Source organism: Nycticebus coucang, chromosome 6 (genome assembly GCF_027406575.1).
Source record: "Nycticebus coucang isolate mNycCou1 chromosome 6, mNycCou1.pri, whole genome shotgun sequence".
In the NCBI taxonomy this organism is placed as follows: domain Eukaryota; kingdom Metazoa; phylum Chordata; class Mammalia; order Primates; family Lorisidae; genus Nycticebus; species Nycticebus coucang.
The window spans coordinates 11,168,925-11,189,149 of record NC_069785.1 but is presented as its reverse complement, the minus strand read 5'-3'; the positions used below and the strand labels follow the sequence as shown (position 1 = coordinate 11,189,149).

Genomic DNA, 20,225 nt, shown 5'->3' with positions numbered 1-20,225 from the left:
TTTTTTGGTTTTTGGCTGGGGCTAGGTTTGAACCCGCCACCTCTGGCATATGGGACCGGCGCCCTACTCCTTGATCCACAGGCGCCGCCCACACATTTTTAACTTAAATAGCAGTCTGTTAGCCTGGTGCAGTGGCTTACACCTGTGATCATAGCACTCTGGGGGCCAAGGCAGGTGGATTGCTTGAGCCCAGGAGTTCGAGATCAGCCTGAGGAAGAGCAAGACACCATCTCTACTAAAAATAGAAAAATAAGTCAGGCATTGAGGCGAGGTTCTATGGTTCCGGCTACTCAGGAGGCTGAGGCAAGAGGATAGCTTGAGCGCAGGAGATTTTTTTTATTTTTGTTTTTGTTTTCTTTGAGACAGTCTCACTTTGTTGCCCTTGGTAGAGTGCCATGGCATCACAGCAACCTTAAACTCTTGGGCTCAAGCGATTCTCTTGCCTCAGCCTCCCAAGTAGCTGAGACTATAGGTGTCTGCCATAACACCCTTTCGTTTTTAGAGACAAGGTCTCGCTCTGGCTCAGGCTGGGATCCAACTACTGAGCTCAGGCAATCCACCCATCTTTTCCTCCAAGAATGCTAGGAATACAGGCATGAGCCATCTTGCCTGGCTGTTAGAGTTCAGGCGTTTGAGGTTTTTTGAGTTATGATTCCACAACATTCTAGCCTGGGGCAACAGAGTAAGACTATCTCAAAAAAAAAAGAGCAGCCTATTTAACGCTTGGAAATTTTTTCTTACAACAATTATTTTGTTGTAATTACCTTGGTAGAAATATACAATATAGGGCGGTGCCTGTGGCTCAGTCGGTAAGGCGCCGGCCCCATATACCGAGGGTGACGGAGGGTGGCGGGTTCAAACCCGGCCCCGGCCACCAAAAAAAAAAAAAAAAAAAAAAATAGCCGGGCGTTGTGGCGGGCGCCTGTAGTCCCAGCTACTTGGGAGGCTGAGGCAAGAGAATCGCTTAAGCCCAGGAGTTGGAGGTTGCTGTGAGCTGTGTGAGGCCACGGCACTCTACCGAGGGCCATAAAGTTAGACTCTGTCTCTACAAAAAAAAAAAAATATATATATATATATTTTATAAATATATATATATTTATAAAAATATATATTTATAAAAATATATATTTATAAAAATATATAAATATATATATATTTTTTGAGACAGAGTCTCAAGCTGTCACCCTGGGTAGAGTGCTGTGGCATCATAGCTCACAGCAACCTCTAACTCTTGGGCTTAAGTGATTCTCTTGTCTCAGCCTCCCAGGTAACTCAGACTATAGGTGCCTGCCACAATGCCCGGCTATTTTTGTTGTTGTTGCAGTTCTCATTGTTTTAGCTGGCCTGGGCTGGGCTCGAACCTGCCAGCCTCGGTTCAGTGTATGTGGCAGGCACCCTACCCACTGAGCTATGAGTGCCACCCAAATAAGTTCATTTTATGTTTAACAGTTAGCGTTCACTATTTTCTATATTGTCTTATGGAGTTATTCTCTTCAGATACTGAATTCAGTGAGAACTTGGACTTCCTATAGCCTCATTTATAGCCTGAAGGTAACTTCCGTGAATGTGGGGTTTTCACATTTAAGTTTAATAGGTTACAGCAATTTTTGATCAGATTATATTCTGCCTTGAGATCCAGGGCCAAAGGAAGCCACTAATAGCTCATGCAAGGCTTTTATCCTTAGGTGGGTTGGGAGGAAAAATTGTTGACAGCCACTTTCTAGAGACAAAGGTTTTTCTTTCATCCAAGTCAAATACATGAAGTACAAATGCAAATTTACTGTAATCTAGAGAAATTACTCTTTCAAAATAGTTAACAGTGATTTCTCCCTGGGCTCATTGACAAATAGACCTACCCAACTAAGAATTGTACTTTGTAAAACCCCTTCGTTATAGCTCATTGACTTAGTGGCATTATACCACATGTTGATTTAAAACAGCTCCATTACACTCAGATTTAATGTAGCTTAGTTTGCTTTCATTATGAAACAAGGCCTGAAAGCTTTTATGATGTCAAGAAAGTATAGCAAAGTATAATCTAAAAAGAAAGTGACATTTGTCAAACACACTTGTTGCTAATCTCTCTCTTTTTTCTTTCTTCTTTTTTTTTTTTTTTTTGCAGTTTTTGGCCAGGGCTAGGTTTCAACCCTCCACCTGCGGCATATGGGGCCACCAGCGCCCTACTCCTTTGAGCCACAGGCATTGCCCTGTTGCTGATCTCTTATTTAGAGTATAGTCAAGTCTCTATTGTTGTGTTACGTATTAACACATTCTACATATGTTAGATAATTACGAATCATTTGATTTGGTTTTGGAATGAACTCTTTTGAATTTTTTTTTTTTACACTCCCCAAGGGATTATATGGTATAAGTCAGAGAATCATTTCTCATGGTGATACTCTCATGAATAATTAGGAATTGGCCATATATTAAAAAGGTTAGAAGTTCAAAAGATGAATTAAGAATACCAGTTCGGGCTCTGCACCTGTGGCTCAAGCGGCTAAGGCACCAGTTGGGCCACGAATCCAGCCCAGGCTCGCCAAACAACAATGATGGCTGCAACCAAAAAATAGCCGGACATTATGGCAGGTGCCTGTAGTCCCAGCTACTTGGGAGGCGGGGACAGGAGAATCACTTGAGCCCAGGAGTTGGAGGTTGCTGTGAGCTGTGATGCCACAGCACTCTACCTAGGGTGACAGCTTGAGGCTCTGTCTCAAAAAAAAAAAAAAAAAGACTACCAGTTAGCCATAGTTTTTCACACTTCTCTCTGTCTTATCTCAAAGTTTATTGAGTTAATAAAAAGAGAATGCGTGATATGAATGTTGCAGAACTCTGAATCTTAATGTTTATTGAAATTACTTTGTTTCATTGTAGGTCAGACATATTTCCAACATTTGGATCAAAACCTTGTCCAACAAGACTTTCTTCTGCAAAGAATAAAAACTCTCATGTTGCTGAACATATCCCCAGTACAGGTATTCTGTGACTATTTATAAATATAATTTATAAAAAATTATGATTTTTATATGATGCCAAAAATGATAACTTCATTTCAGATTTTCCACTTTTGTAGTTACCAATTAGGACTAATCATTTTTTAACTTCTTAAAAGGCCATTTTGATAAGAATAAGTATTATATTATTTTTGGAATAAAAAAAAATTTTTGTTGACCTGAAATCTTTTATCTCCTTTTAACCCCATAGTATACCTATGCCTGGCTCCCACACCCAGTGTAACCTGGCTTTCAGGGTTTTGAAAACTTCACATATGATTCTCATGTGCAGCATATTTTGGGAACCACTAGGAATCACAAGGCAATTTCCTTTAAAAACAATATTTAACTAGTAGTTAATTTCATGTGTATCTTGTGTTAAGAATTTTTGGGAACTAACTTGGATTTTATAATATCACTAATTTTATAATATCACTTCTCAGAAAATAAATTCAGTTATTAGTAATGAATTAGAAAAATATTTACACTGTGATCTTTTTAAGGTGGGAAACTACATTGATTCTTCTTTATGATTAATAAAACTATATTGAATTTTGAGTGAATGGTTACAAATTTGGATATGATACTTAAGTTTCACATGCTCTCAGTATAAAAGTCCTATTTTAAGGCTACTTTAGATTGTAGTTATTTTCCTAAAAAGCTATATATCTGCGTGATTGTTTTCTAAGATTTTTGATGTATTGCTATTAAATGTCTTAACTTCACCCCCTCTTTTTAATTCCCATTACTATGGCTTTAGTTCATATTCTTACTCATTTCTTATCTACTTAGCCTCCTAAGTTTTCTCCCCGTCTTCAATATCATTCACTTAGATTCTGGTCTCCACAACGCAATTCTGACTCTGTTGGCCAGCCTAAATTCATTCAGGACATCTTCCCATGATCTGGTCCCTGCCTACTTTTTTTTTTTAACATACAATTTTATTAGACAGAAAGGAATACAGAAGGAGTAAAAAAGCACTAGAGCTTCTGGCAAAGGGGAAGACCCAAGTTGGACGTCTTTCCCCCTGTCCACTTCTCCGACCTCATATTTCACTTCCCTCTTTGTATCCATATGTTCCAGTTAAATTAGACACTTTCAGTACCATCTCAGCACTGTTTCTGTAATTGCACATACTGTTTTTTCTAACTGTTTTTTCACACATTATGCAGCTCTGAAAACTACTCATTTACTTTCTCTAGGAAACCTTCCCTAATTCACAAACAAGATTATTACCTCTTTTGTAATACTATTGCGCTTTGTATTGACATTTTTCATTACTGTATTGCAATTATTTTACTTTTCTTTACCTCTGGGTACCTACCATGTGGCTGCCACATCATGAATATGCCTGGTATACTGGCTTGCACAAAACTAATATTAACAAAGAAATAGGTAGTCTACTAGGCACGTGAAGACAGTGTGTACATGCTTTGGAGTCTGAAAGACCCCAGCTGGAATTCTAGTTTGATATTTAATAATAGTATTCATACCGTATACAAGTTACTTAACTGCTTTGGAAATTAGTTACCTGATTGAGAAAGGTAATGAAGAATTAAGTATATGACATATATGAAGTACCCGTGGTTCTCAACCTTCCTAATGCCGCGACCCTTTAATGTAGTTCCTCATATTAGGGTGACCCCCCCCAACCATAAAATTATTTTCATTGCTACTTCATAACTGTAATTTTGCTACTGTTATGAATCGTAATTAAATATCTGATATGCAGGATGTATTTTCATTGTTACAAAGGGGTAGGGGGTGCGACCAATAGGTTGAGAACCGCTGCCCTAAAGGGGGAGATGCCAAGGAAATACATAAACTTACCCTTAATCCTTTTTTTTTTTAGAGACAGAGTCTCACTTTATCACACTGGGTAGAGTGCCGTGACATCACAGCTCACAGCAACCTCCAGCTCTTGGGCTTAGGTAATTCTCTTGCCTCAGCCTCCTGAGTAGCTGGGACTACAGGTGCCCGCCACAATACCTGGCTATTTTTTTGTTGCAGTTTGCCGGGGCCAGGTTTGAACCCACTACCTTCAGTATATGGGGCCGGCGCCCTACTCACTGAGCCACAGGCGCGGCCCACTCTTAATCCTTTTTAAGGTTGATCGTGCTAATAAATCTATTTGTAATTTTACAAGTATTTATATAAGTTTAAAGAAACATCTGATTGCTAGGTTGTATATTATAGTTTGTAAAAATAGACCCCTCTTTTGGAATAGATACTGGGTGTGGTGGCTCACACCTGTAATCCTAGCACAATGGGAGGCCGAAGCAAGTATATTGCTTGAGCTCACAGGTTTGAGACCAGCCTGAGCAAGTATAAGACCTCATCTCTAAAAATAGCCAGATGTTGTGGTGGGTGCCTGTAGTCCCAGCTACTTGGGAGGCTGAGGCAAGAGAATCACTTGAGCCCAAAAGTTTGAGTTTGCTATGAGCTGTGGCACCACAGCACTCCACCGGCACTCTACCAATGGTGACAAAGTGACACTCTGTCTCAAAAAAAGAAAGAAAAAAGAACATCTTTAGAAATAGAAAAGAGTAGATTTAGAAAACCTAGATTTGAATTCCATTCTGACCCTAGTTGTGTGACCTTGGGAGTCATTTTAAGTTTCAGTAGAGTGATTGATTTTATAATAGTTCATACTTATATATGGAATATTCAGTGTTTCTCAAACTTGCCTAAACCTAAGAAGCACTTTGGGTGCATAAAACACCTTAGATTCTGCCCTTCTCTCATAGCTCTTGAATTCATCTTCATCATTAGAAATTTATATTTTTAATAAGTAACTTAAGTATTTCTAGGATCAGGTTTGGTCTACTACTTACCACTACTATTATTCAATGTTAGTTAAATTTAACATTCTCAAACTAAGTTCCTAATGATTTAGGATTTTATATATTTGGGTTTGTTTCAAGTTTATTATGATTTTTTTGGCAAAACATAAAAATGGTAATGCTCTATCTGAAAATAAAAACAAAAATAACAATTACATAAAAATTATACAGGCCGGGCGTGATGGCTCACACCTATAATCCCAGCACTCTGGGAGGCTGAAGCGGATGGATTGCCCGAGCTCACAGGTTTGAGACCAGCCTGACCTAGAGCAGAACCTCATCTCTAAAAATAGGTGGGCATTGTAGTAGCCATCTGTAGTCCCAGCTACTCGCGAGGCTGAGACAAGAAAATTGCTTGAGCCCAAGAGTTTAAGGTTGCTGTGAGCTATGATGTCATAGCACTCTACTGAGGGCAACAAAGTGAGACTCAAAAAAAAAAAAAAAATTATACAGTATTTCCAGTAAAAGTTTCCACATATATTCTACTACTATCTATTACAGCAAATTGTGCTACATTTCCTGAATGGGAATCTTTTTCTAATAGCATTGGATTAGTGTCAACTTTTGATAAAATGGACAACATTTCCACCCAAAGCCAGTATCTTTGTGAGTCTTACTTTATGAATTAACTATCAAAACTAACAATTTAGAAAGCTGTCACTTCCAGAAATTTGCTATCATTTAATATTAAATATTTCTTAAATCTTTTCTCTATTAACTGATTTAGTGCCCTTTACAGTCCTTTCTAGCCCCACTGCTACCAGCCACTCCTCTCTCCACCACCTTGTTTTTATTAAAATACATTTTTGGGTTTTTTTTGAGACAGAGTCTCCCTATGTCGCCCTCGGTAGAGTGCTGTGACGTCACAGCTCACAGCAACCTCCAACTCTTGGGCTTAAGCGATTCTTTTGCCTCAGCCTCCCAAGTAGCTCAGACTACAGGCACCCACCACAATGCCCAGGTATTTTTTTGTTGAAATTGTCACTGTTGTTTGGCAGGTCCAGGTGGGGTTTGAACCTGCCAGCCTTGGTGTATGTGGCCAGCACCCTAATCACTGAGCTATGAGCGCCAAACCAATGCTTTTTAAGCATACATTTTAAAATTGATTATCTCTTTCATATGCTGTATTTTGTAGTACCCTGTTTCATGAAATGTTGTAGTATCATTTATAATATATGTTTGTGTTGCCCAGGTTAGATTGCAGTGGCATGACCATAGTTCACTGCAGCCTCTAACTTCTGGGTTCAAGCTATCTTCTAGTCTCAACCTCCTAAGTGGCTGGGATGATAGGTGTGAGCCACCATAAATGGCTAATGTTTTTATTTTTTTAGAGTCAAGGTCTCATTATGTTGATAGGCTGGTCTCAAACTCCTGTGTTTAAGCCATCCTGCCTCAGTCTCCAGAGTTTCTGAGATCATAGGCATGAGCCATTTTGCTGGGCAGTTTATAATAAATGTTCCTATCTGTTAGTAAATAAAATGTATTACATAATTTTAAATAAGACAACTTTTAAAATTTCTATAATATAATTTCTAATTTGTTAACTGACTTTTTAAAAGGTTACAAGATAAAGTAGGTTTAGAGGGGATATGTATATTCCCGAAATCATTCAAATAAATATTTATTTTATTTTATAGGGATTACAGCACCCAATGTGAGCATAATTGGTCAACGTATGAACTATAGGTTTGGATGTGGTGATTTTGAAGATGGTAGGTCACATGACATTTCATCTAGTGCTGTAAAAATTCAAAATAAGGAACACCTAAGACATTATAAGCATACAAAAGGTTAGTAAATCCCATGACAAGCTAATTTTTAAGATTGAGTATCCCTAAATCAGAATCTTCCCTGAGCATATCAATGAAGAAAAATTAACTGAGAATTACCAGTTTTGAGGTTTTTCTTAGCCTTGTGCTGATGTATTGTCACTCTGATAATGTTGCCCAGTGAGAGAACTCCCTGGTTCGCATATGGTTAATGGGCTTGCCTAAGGAGCCAGCACAGGGAAGCAAGTGCCCATGTGGCTAAAGCCAGGGAACTGAACTGTCTCCTCAGGACGAGGGGACAGCTTTTATAAGGCATTTTATCACTAAAATGAGGTGGAGAAAATCATGTGATTGAGTGACTCCGAAATGCCTGCATAGGGTGCAACCCTGGATGAAAGCTGTGGCAACAAGAACATGATTTCCCTGTGGTGAAACTTCTTGTTCATCACAGGCTGTTGTTAACAGTTACATCTTACTTAATGAGTAGCAGGCAGCACGCCTGTGACTGCTAGGTCCATTTCTTAAGAGATCCTGTTACAGCTGCATTTTAAAAATTTCCCTTAGGGTAAAAAATAAGTGATTTTGAAAGGATAAATATGTAAGTAGAGTTATTAGAAGTACCTGTAATTTAAAATAAGAAGCTGTCTTTTTTTGTTTGTATAGCACCTGGGGTCATGTAAGGTCAACTTCTATACTTTGTTATTTCCACTCATCTTAAATCATGAACAAGGTCAGACAAGTTCTCAAACTCATCCTAGAAAAAGTACCACATACCTCATTGCTGAATGTCACTACAGGCACCTTCAAAGTACTCCCCTCGAGAAGCCGTGTACCAGCTGTGGCCAGTGCCTGGTCCACCCTTCAAAGCCCTTTTTCCAGGATGAGTTCACAAACTTAATTGTCAGGCCTACACAATGACAACTCTGATGGCCATGTTAGAAAGAGTTGCAAAATTGCTTTGAAAGGATAGTAGGATTTTTCCATATAGAAAAAAATTCTTTTCTTCTTAAAAGTGACTTACACCTAATTACAATTTTTCTTTAATATTCTTTTTTAAAATTGCCTTGAAATAGTTGCAGATTATGCTTATTCACTGCTAGTGGCATCGTTTTTAGACAGTAGAATTATAAACATTTATGTCTTTTTTTTGAGACAGAGTTTCACTTTGTGGCCCTGGGTAGAGTGCCATGGTGTCACAGCTCGCAGCAACCTGAAACTCTTAGGCTCAAGCAATTCACTTGCCTCAACCTCCTGAGTAGCTGGGAGTATAGGCACCCACCTCAACACCCAGCTATTTTTTAGAGACGGGGGTCTCACTTTTGCTTAGGCTGGTCTTGAATTCATGAGCTGAAGCAATCCACCTGCCTCAGCCTCCCAGAGTGCTAGGCTACAGGCGTGAGCCCCTGCGCCCAGCCCTATATTTATATCCTTTAGCCAACAGTTGGTCCAGAAAATTACTTCATACTCATGCATCCAACTCTGAGCCAAATACCTACTAGATCTATCTCAGCAACAAGAGCAAAAACGTTTCAAACCAAATTTATCATCCTTTTCAGATTTGCTCCTCTTCCTTTGTTATTTATTTTTATTAGTAGCATTACCACTTTCCCAGTATATAAAGGGTTAAAACTTTATAGTCATCTTTGTCTGTTTCTCCTTACCTTTCAAGTTCAGGAGGTGGTCCATCCTACTATTTCCTTTTAGTCCAATTTAATAATATGTGCTGTCACAGTTGTAAGTTGAGCCTTCATTACCTCTTCCCTGGATAATTACAGAAGCATGCTGTAAGACTTATCTATTACTTTTATCCTTTTTAAATCTAAGCTGCATTAAGATACCAGAATTGTTTTTCTAAAAAATAGTCATCATCTTTTCCATACTTAAAACATTAAGTGGTACTCAGTGCGGCTGCAGAAAAAGAAAAAAAAAAAAATTAAGTGCTTCTCTTTATTTCTCACAGGATGAAGTTCCTGCTCGGTAGCATAACTTTTAAGTCTCTGAATAATCTTGCCTCAGTTTAACTATTTTGTTTTACTTCTTACCATTCCCCTTTTCATGCTTTATGCTCTAGCACTTTTAATATTAAAAATTTCCTTAATTTGCATGTGAAGGGCCTAGGTGCCCTCTTTCGATCTTTTTTTTTTTTTTTGAGACAGAGTCTATGTCGCCCTCAGTAGAGTGCCCTGGCGTCACAACTCACAGCACCCTGAAACTCTTGGGCTCAAGCAATTCTCTTGCTTCATCCTCCCAAGTAGCTAGGACTACAGGTGCCTGCCACAACGCTTGGCTATTTTTTGGTTGCAATTGTTATTGTTTAACAGGCCCGTGCTAGACTCGAACCCACCAGCCTTGGTGAATGTGGCCAGTGCCCTACTCACTGAGCTATGGGCACTGAGCCCCCGCTTTCAATCTTTTTCTTTTTTTTTTTTTTACATTAGATACTTTTTCCTCCATTCTTGAGATACTTTGCTAAGTAGGATATGTTCCAACTCTGTCCAAATAAACGTAGAAGAGGTAAAGTCTCTGTTTTTTAAGGCTGCATAATATTCCATGGTATACATATACCACAATTTATTAATCCATTCATAGATTAATGGGCATCAGCCCTGATGACTATGCCTTGGTGATGTGTTATTTACCTTGAATCTTCTAGGTGTTCCATGACCTTCTATATCTAAAGGTCTAAATCTCTAGCAATACCAGGGAAATTTTCCTCCATTATTAACTCAAATAGTTTTCCATGTTTTTTGCTTTTTCTTATTCCTCAGGGATACATGTGAATCTTATATTTGTTTGCTATGCATAATCCCATATTTCTTGGAGAGAGTATTTATTGTTCTTGATTCTTTTATCTTCACTTTTGACTAGCTGGGTTAATTTGAAGGGCTTGTCTTCAAGCTCTGAAATCATTTCTTCTGCTTGGTCTAGCCTGTTGTTTAAACCTCCCACTGTATTTTGAAATTCTCTCAATGACTTTCATTTCCAGAAGTTCTATTATGTATTTTTCTTATGTTATATATCTCTTAAATCAATTTTCCTTCTTAGCTTGACTTTTATTTTTGTTTGTTTCTTTGTGTTGGTTTTCACCTTTCTCATCAACCTCATTGATCTTATTTGTGATCCATACTCTGAATTCCATATCTAACATTACAACAATTTGCTTTCTGTTGGAGTTCATTGCTGAAGAGCTAGTGTAACCTTGTTGGGGTCACGCTGAGAACTGTGGAAACTGGTAGTGATTGACTGAAGAAATACAGAGTTAGAAGCGATGCTAAAGAAAGACATAAAGCATGGAGTAGAATTAAAAGTTGGAGCCAGAGGTCCATTGCCCCTTGTGGGATTTCAGCAATGGCCCCCTCTTTCAATCTTAATGTGTACAAATCATGTCTGTTTTGAATACTGGCTTAAGAGCCACTTCTTTAGAAAACTTTCCTGGTCTAGAGTAGTCTTTCCATCTTGTGTTCTCTCATCCTACCTTACAGTGAATATTCTTGCATGTTTAATATTTTTCATATTAAATTATAAATTTCTTAGGAATAAAATACTGCCATCTTTATATCACCATTATGGTTTGTCGTGTTCAGTGAACACATGGGAAGTGTAAGGAGTGTTGATTAGTCAGACCGAATAGTGTGACCTTGGACACAACCACTCAAAAATTGCATTCTGGCTATTCCAAAGGTAGTCAGTGACCTCAATTGTTCATAGTCTGTTACAAATCGAACTCCTTGTTCTACTCTTTCACCCCTTCTCACATTGCCCTTGACTGATCCTTAAAAATTTTTTTTAAAAATGAAAATTAAAAAAAAAATGCATTCTGGGCGACACCTGTGGCTCAGTGGGTAGGGTGCCAGCCCCATATACTGAGGGTGGTGGGTTTGAACCCAGCCCTGGCCAAACTGCAATAAAAAAATAGCGGGGCGTTGAGGCGGGCACCTGTAGGTCCCAGCTACTCAGGAGGCTGAGGCAAGAGAATCGCCTAAGCCCAGGAGTTGGAGGTTGCTGTGAGCTGTGATGCCACAGTACTCTGCCAAGGGCGATAAAGTGAAACTCTGTCTAAAAAAAAAAAAAAAAATGCATTCTAAAATAATCAGATTAAAGTGAATATTGAATGCTATATTGAAGGGAATAAAAAGCCTTCCAAGAGAGATGCTGGTAATGAGTGGCCAAATGGATTTATCCTGTAAGAAATCAGATTTTATCAGGATTAGCTCTCTGACCTACCTCCTCTTCTCCCCACTCCTTTTCTCCACTGGCTGTCCCTTTGAACTTGTCCATTTTCTACGTAACCTAGAGCCCCATTATTTACTTGAGAAAATGAGTAATGCTAGATACTTAAAAGATGAGCAAACTAGATCCCATGAGTTAATATTTTCTCTTTCTGTATTTGAATTAGAAGTAATGAAGTAAAATTATATAAGGATATTTGTGTGTGAAGTAGCCTTTAGACATTTTTTCTTTATATTTTAGAATTGAGACTTCATGAGCAATATTTCAACATTTCTTTTTTTAGAAGAAAATATAGAATAAAAATGATGGTCAGCTTCTCTTATAAATGAAGTTAAATTACTTACAGATAACGTGTCCTTCGTGTTCTGTCTCATTGCTCATTCACCCCGTGATAGTTTATGTGGACATTCTGTGGACTGTGGAGTAGAGTGTTCCCATTTATTAAGATCGCTTCCGTTTGTCATAGAACTCCTTTTTGGACCACCTAACGTTTCTATGAATTGGTGTGTATTATAAAAGTGCACATAAATTTGGATTATTCCAAACTATCCTTAGGAATATGTGAAAAAATGATCACCTACATGAATTTTTTTCTTTCATCTCTGCCATTTTCACACAAAGCCAAAATAAGTTGAGTCAGCAAAATCATCTATTATTTTTGTAAACGTTAGTTATTTGATTAAATTTACCAGTAATGAATTGCTTTTCTTTCATAGATCCTAAATTATTTTTTGCTTTTCTTTCTTTTTTTTTAACCACAATGCATTCATCTAGCATATGTTTGTTGAACATAGATTCTTTCCCAATGGAGTTTATAGTCTAACAGTAAAGAGAAAAAATTAAATAATCAGAAACTGAGATAAAAGTTAACCTAGAAAAGTATAAGTTGCTGTGAAATTGACCTGATCTGTTTTGGATATCAAAGAATTTCTTCTTGATGATTCTTTTATTGCCTGATTATTATACTATGATAATTTGCTCTGCCTCTCTTGTCCTCATCCTTGGCATGTATAAACTCCTTAAAGGAAGGAAGATTTCTTTTCTTCCTAGTACCTGAATTTTACCATGTGTTCTAATTATAAATATTTATTAAGTTTATGAACATGTATTAATAAATGAATTATAAATTCTTGATAGGAAACAAACCTTCAATTTTGAAAAACTGTGTTATAATATCCTGAAATACTAGAGAAGTACTGTGTATTTTTTAAATTTTTTTTGTTTGTTTTTCTTTAGGATTTATAGGGACATCATCAAATGTACAGCAAATATCCAGTGTTGACCTCATATCCACAAATACCTTCTCCGAAGACTCAGTAGTAGTTGTTGGAAAAGGTATTTCAAAGTTATTTAGCTTTTTAATTGTATGTGTTCTTCACACATAAGCAAAGCATATCAATAAAGAATAAAGAGTATAATTCAAGATTGAATAAAACTTTTTAAAATTATTAAATTGAAAGAATTAAAAATGAATGCTAATTTTTGCACTTCTATCCTCTAAAGAAACTACAATAAATTCATGTTAGTAATTTTCAGAGATGTATTATGTGACAGCTGCAGTTGAGGTACTTCTGAAATAGTTTTAGGATTGGTGAGATAGGTTTAGCGTAGTTTAAATTCAAATGGCAAATGGTAGTCCTTATTTATCAGCTTAATAATCAGTATAAATTAATATCATTTTAGCCTCCAAAGAAGTCTAGATGAAGTCAAAATTAACCTGTTACATATTATAGGAGGGCCAGGGGACCTTTGAACAGCGTAATTGCAAATACCTTTTAAAGCTGACTTTTTTAAAATTGAAAACCTAAAATGCCATGGTATACTTTGAGGATGTACATCTTATTTTTGTTCAATATAACTTAACAGAATAAAATTCTTGAAATCTTTAACTTTTTGCTTGATAGTCTGATTGGGTTGATTTAAAGGCCTTCCTCAGATTGGCTCCGGCTTACTGGTGCAGACTTATTTTCTGTATTCTTCTGTTTACCTTATGCCCAGCTAAACTAATTTATTTACTCCACATACGTGCTTTATATTTGTTCATCTTGCCACATAATATGCCCATCTCTTAGGATTTCCTTCTCCCCTGCCTTACTGACATAAACAAATCCCTCTTGTCTCCAAATTTCAGCTCAAATCCTTGCTCCTTGAAACCACCCAGCTCGCATCAACATTTCCTTTGTATGAATTCAGCGTTTACATAATATGCAGTTCTCACTCATTATTATTATCTTGTTAAAGTAGTCATCCTGTTTGGGTATTTGTTTTTATATAATTATTTAGCATGTCTTTCTCACTACCTGTATTATGTGCCTCTTGAAGGTAAGAGCCTTGTCTTAAACTTTATTATCCAAAGTGCCATCACAAAAATACTTAATGACTATTTGGTGATTGGTTGATTTTAGGTGTATTTGGAAGTCCAAATTCAGCGCCAGCAACCTGCAGCCAATCAGTGATACCATCTGTGGAAAATGGGGATACGTGTCCAATTAAACAAAGTTTCGAACCACCATCAGGAATTTATGGAAGAGCAGTCCAGCAAAATATTCCCTCATATCTTGATGTTGAGAATGAAAAAGACGTAAGGTTATTTGCTAATTAATAGAATAAATTTAGACATACTAAATGTTGTTGTTTTATATATATCAGATATGGGGTGATAAAAGTATTTTGATTAAAATTTTCAATATTGGGGGCGGTGCCTGTGGCTCAGTCAGTAGGGTGCGGGCCCCATATACCGAGGGTGGCGGATTTAAACCCGGCCCCGGCCAAACTGCAACCAAAAAATAGCCGGGCATTGTGGCGGGCGCCTGTAGTCCCAGCTGCTCGGGAGGCTGAGGCAGGAGAATCGCTTAAGCCCAGGAGTTGGAGGTTGCTGTGAGCTGTATGAGGCCACGGCACTCTACTGAGGGCCATAAAGTGAGACTCTGTCTCTACAAAAAAAAAAAAAATTTCAATATTGGGCATGTGCAGTGGCTCACACCTATAATGATAGCACTCTGAGAGGCCAAGGTGGGAAGGTCACTGGAGCTCAGGAGTTCAAGACCAGCCTAGCAAGAGTGTAACCCCATCTCTGCTAAAAATAGAAAAATCAGCCAGGTGTTGTGCTATGCATCTGTAGTCCCAGTTGTTTGGGAGGCTGAAGCAGAAGTTTGATGTTGCTGTGAGCTGTGATGCCTCTGCACTCTACCAAAGGCAGCATAATGAGACTCTGTCTAAAAAACAAAAAAAAATAGAAATACTAAGGCAGGAGGATAATTTGAGCCCTGGAGTTCAAGGTAGCTGTGAGCTATGATGATGCCATAACACTACCCAGGGCAACAGAGTAAGACTCTGTCTCTAAATAAGTAGATACAGCTCAGTACCTGTAGCTCAGTGAGTAGGGCACTGGCCACATACACCAAAGCTGGTGTGTTTGCGCCCAGCCCAGGCCTGCTGAACAATAATGACAACTGTAACCAAAAAATAGCCGGGTGTTGTGGCGGGTGCCTATAGTCCCAACTACTTGGGAGGCTGAGGTAAGAGAATCACTTAAGCCCAAGAGTTGGAGGTTGCTGTGAGCTGTGACACTACAGCACTCTACCGAAGGTGACATAGTGAAACTGTCTCAAAAAAATCAAATCAATCAATAAATAAGATCTTGTTGGTGTAGTTTTTGATCCTTCATCATTAAAATATTCTCTCTTCACACTAAATAAATGCATTCTCAGCCAGGCATGGTGGCTCACACCTGTAATCTTAGCACTATAGGAGGCCAAGGTGGGTGGATCGCCTAAGCTCACAAGTTCAAGACCAGCCTGAGCTAGAGTGAGACCCCCTTTCTCTTAAAAATAGCTGGGCATTGTGGCAGGCATGTGTAGTCTCAGCTACTCGGGAAGCTAAGGCAAGAGAATCTCTTGAGCCTACGAGTTTGAGGTTCCTGTGAGCTATGACACTACGGCACTCTACCATGGGCAAAAAAGTAAGACTCTGTCTCAAAAAATTAAATAAATAAATAAATGCATTCTTACTCTGATGATAAAATATCTAGTATACTTTAAACTGTAGATCAGCAGTTCTAAACCTGTGGGTCGCTACCCCTTTGTAACAATGAAAATACATCCTGCATATCAGATATTTACATTACGATTCATAACAGAAGCAAAATTACAGTTATGAAGTAGCAACGAAAATAATTTTTTTTTTTTTTTTGGCCGGGGCTGGGTTTGAACCCACCACCTCTGGTATATGGAGCCGGTACCCTACTCCTTTGAGCCACAGGCAACACCCCAACAACGAAAATCATTTTATGGTTGGGGATCACCACAACATGAGGAACTGTATTAAAGGGGTGTGGCATTAGGAAGGTTGAGAACCACTGCTCTAGATGTACTTTATATACAAACAGATGTATGTGTATACAGTCATTTTCTAGGATACACTCAAGTAGTGACAAGTTAATATACTCAGGCACAAATTTATTGGATATCAGTACCTTGTAATTCTAGTAGATATTATGATGTTTTGAATAAGTATTAAGAAATCATAGTTTATTTCTTACAGACATTTAATGTACATATATACAGTTATCTGAAATGAAAATATTTTAAATGTCAGGCTCCCTGAATACTTTCAGATATTTCAATGTTTTTATGCAGACTAAAGTTTCTATTTCAAAATCTACCTATGACAAGATGAAGCAAAAGAGAAAAGAAAAAGAACTTTTTGACATTAAAGACTGCGAAAAGAAGGAACAGAATCCCTGGGAACAAATGAAACAGACAGGAAGTGAGAAAATGGCATCTGAAAGTAAGTGGAGTGTAAATTCTGGCATAGGCTTTTTTCCTAGTAACATTCTAAAGCTGGATGAAATACGGCTTAGCTAAGGTTGGTGCATAACTAAGAGTGGAATATATTGACCTATAATGCTAAAATGTGTAGCACTCTGGGATGTAGAGGCAGGTGAATTGCCTGAGCTCAGCAGTTGGAGACCAGCCTGAGCAAGAGTCAGACCCCATCCCTGAAAAAAAACATCCAGGTGTTGTGGCGGGTGCCTGTGGTTCCAGCTACTTGGGAGGCTGAGGCAAGAGAATTGCTTGAGCCCAAGAGTTTGAGGTTGCTGTGAGCTATGATACCATGGCACTTAACCCTAGGGTGACTGAATGAGACCCTGTCTCAAAAGAAATACTGAGACAACAGCACTAGAATATGCCAGAGCCAGTAGCTTCTATTTTAATTATATATGAACAAACTATAGCATTAGTTTGTTCTCATAAAAACAAAAATAATTGTTTTTCTCTCTTCTAGATTTAAACATTTTTGGAGATGAGATTGGGGATATCAAAAAAATGAGAATTCTTCTTTAGAAAACATTGCTTTTAACCCTCCATTGAAAGGCGGGTCCAGTTTAAAACAGTCACTGTGTTTAGCATTTTTTCAGACTCAAGTAAGTCACTTACTTAAATGCAAAGGGTAAAGTCACAAATGTTTGTTAAGCTGAAGATACCACATGTGGTTCAGTGCATTTGTGATGGAAGAACCCCTGAACCAAGAGTCAGTAGACAGACCTGGCTTCTTAAGTATTGGTTCTGTCTTTAATTAGCTGTGTGACCTGAAAACAAGCCTCAATTTTCTGCTCTTTTAAATTATCTTAAAGCTTTAGACTATCACAAGAATTTCTTCCATATTCCCTGCAAATAGTTTTGGTTTGCCTAGGAGTGGTGTGTGATTTATAGCTAAGGTAACTGAGTAAAATTGATTTATCATGATCATAACCTAGAAAATTCATTTTTCTGTTAGAATTTACTGTTTACTTAGCCTGTCATTAAGTACCTACCTACTATGTTCTATGCTTGACCAAGAATTGGCTTTATGTTTCCTGTGCCAGTTGAGCCTTTTTTTTTTTTTTTTTTTTGGCCGGGGTTGGATTAGAACCAGCCACATGGGGCCAGCACCCTACCCCTTTGAGCCACAGGCGCTGCCCCTCCTGTGCCATTTGAAAAAATACTGAATACATCTTAACTATTCAATATTTGTGGTAGCAACTAGGAAAAATTAAAGGTTGAAATGAAATATTGTGTAAATTATAATAAAAATTAAGTGGTATTAATTTTTATTTATTAAATATTAATTACTAAGGAATAAAATGAGTAACTGTAACAAAAATTATTTAATTTATGTTGCATCTGTACTCTAGATATTGACAAAATACCCAAAAATAGTATAAATGTATTTTTGGACAACATTCTTTTCTTAGAAAAATAAAAGAGATTTAAGCTAAATGAATGAGAATTTTCCTAGCTTTTATTTCTTTTAAAATGCAAGAAATGTAGACAACTTTTAAAAATTCTCTGTTCTTGGCTGGGCACAGTGGCTCACGCCTATAATCCCAGCACTCCAGGAGGCCAAGGCACGTGGATTGCCTGAGCTCGCTCTCAGGTTCGAGACCAGACTAAGCCAGAGCAAACCCCATCTCTGAAAATAGCTGGGTGTTATGACGGGCGCCTATAGTCCCAGCTACTCAGGAGACTGAGGTGAGAGACTTGCTTCAGCCCAAGAGTTTGAGGTTGCTATGAGCTGTGATGTCATGGCACTCTGCTAAGGGTAACAAAGTTAGACTCTGTCTCAAAAAAAAAACTCTCTTAATATGGGCGAAAAAAACAATAAATCTTTACACAACACTTACAAAGGCCCAGTCTGTTTGATCCTTTTTTTTTTTTTTAATGATAGAGACAGAGTCTCACTTTATCGCCCTCAGTAGAGTGCTGTGGCATCACAGCTCACGGCAACCTCCAACTCCTGGGCATAGGCAGTTCTCTTGCCTCAGCCTCCCAAGTAGCTGGGACTACAGGCGCCCGCCACAACACCCAGCTATTTTTTTGTTATTGTTGCAGTTTTGGCTGGTGCCAGGTTTGAACCTGCCACCCTCAGTATATGGGCCGGCACCCTACCCACTGGGCCACAGGCGCTGCCCTGTTTAATCCTTTTCTTTATAAGACCTCCACTGCAGGCTCGACGCCTGTAGCTTAGCTGCTGAGGCTCCAGCCAAATACATTGGAGCTGGCAGGTTTGAATCCAGCCCAGGCCTGCCAAACAATAATGACAACTGCAACCAAAAAATAGCTGGGCATTTGTTGTAGGCACCTGTAGTCCCAGCTACTTGGGAAGATGAAGCAAGAGAATTGCCTAAGCCCAGGAGTTGAAGGTTGCTGTGAGCTGTGACGTTAAATAAATAAATAAATAACTTCATTTTCAGTTGTCAGTTGTATAGTGAAACAAGTATATATGCACGTGCTTTTAGAAACTGGGATCATACTTCTTCTTTTATTTACTTTAAGCTATTAAAATCAAGCTAGACTTTTTTATGATTCAACTAAAAGACCATTTATTTTAAATGTATTTTATTATTTTATACGTAAAAAGTAAAGTTTCAAATAGCTTTTATTTCTGAGTATTATAATTTTCTTGAAAATTAAATGATAGTACTAGTTTCTGTAAGAAATATTCATAACATCCGTAATCAGAATCCTGTTTTTGTCTCTCTTTTTTTTTTTTTTGAGACAGAGTCTCCCTTTGTTGTCCACAATAGAGTGCTGTGCTGTCATAGCTCACAGCAACCTCAAACTCTACTCCCAAGTAGCTGGAACTACAGGCACTTGCCATAATGCCCGGCTGTTGTGTTTTTTTTTTAGAGACCGGGACTTGCTCTGGCTCAGGCTGCTCTCAAACCCTTGAGCTCAGGCAGTCCACCTGAGTGGACTTGGCCTCCCAAGTGTTAGGATTACAGGCGTGAGCTTGTGTCTTTTTCTTTTTTTTTTTTTTTTTGAGACAGAATCTCACTATGTCGCCCTCAGTAGAGTGCTATGGCATCACAGCTCATAGCAACCTCAAACTCTTGGGGTGAAGCAATTCTCTTACCTCAGTCTCCCAAGTAGCCAGGACTACAGGTGCCTGCCACAAGGCCCAGCTATTTTTTGTTGCAGTTGTCCTTGTTGGTTAGCTGGCCGGGGCTGAGTTCAAACCCACCAACTTCAGTGTATGTGGCTGGCGCTGTAACCACTGTACTATAGGCGCCAAGCCTCTTTTTCTTTTTTTTGAGTAAGAGTCTCTGTTGCCTGGGCTAGAGAGCAGAGGTGTCATCATAGCTCACTGCAACCTCAGATTCTTGGGCTAACCCATCCTCCTGCCTCAGCCTCCCAAGCAGTTGGGACCACAGGCACACTCTACTAAACCCACCTAATTTTTCTATTTTATTGTAGAGATGAGGTTCTCACTTGTGTTCTAGCTGGTCTCAAACTCCGGGCCTCAAGTGATCCTACCATGTAGGCCTCCCAAAGTGCTAGGATCATAGGTGTGCCTAACCTCTGTGTCCTTTGTATCAGGGTTCTCTTACGCTTTATGTAATACGTTTT

At 38.4% G+C, this 20,225-nt stretch overlaps 1 protein-coding gene across 9 annotated transcripts in view; it reads left to right on the top strand.

Moving 5' to 3' along the window:
• The window catches only part of TOGARAM1 (TOG array regulator of axonemal microtubules 1), an 89,704-nt gene that overhangs the window by 44,211 nt on the left and 25,268 nt on the right, over positions 1–20,225 (top strand). For 6 of the 9 annotated variants that reach the window (XR_008380788.1, XM_053595348.1, XM_053595346.1 and 3 more), the window contains exons 7-11: positions 2,875–2,975; positions 7,474–7,626; positions 13,072–13,170; positions 14,241–14,416; positions 16,473–16,623. Coding sequence is in view for 8 of the 9 variants with exons in the window: in XM_053595348.1 (XP_053451323.1) it covers positions 2,875–2,975; positions 7,474–7,626; positions 13,072–13,170; positions 14,241–14,416; positions 16,473–16,623 (680 nt within the window). In the remaining variant the exon portion in view is untranslated. The remainder of the gene's footprint in view (positions 1–2,874; positions 2,976–7,473; positions 7,627–13,071; positions 13,171–14,240; positions 14,417–16,472; positions 16,624–20,225) is intronic. The other 3 variants (XM_053595345.1, XM_053595342.1, XM_053595347.1) reach the window with 3 other exon arrangements.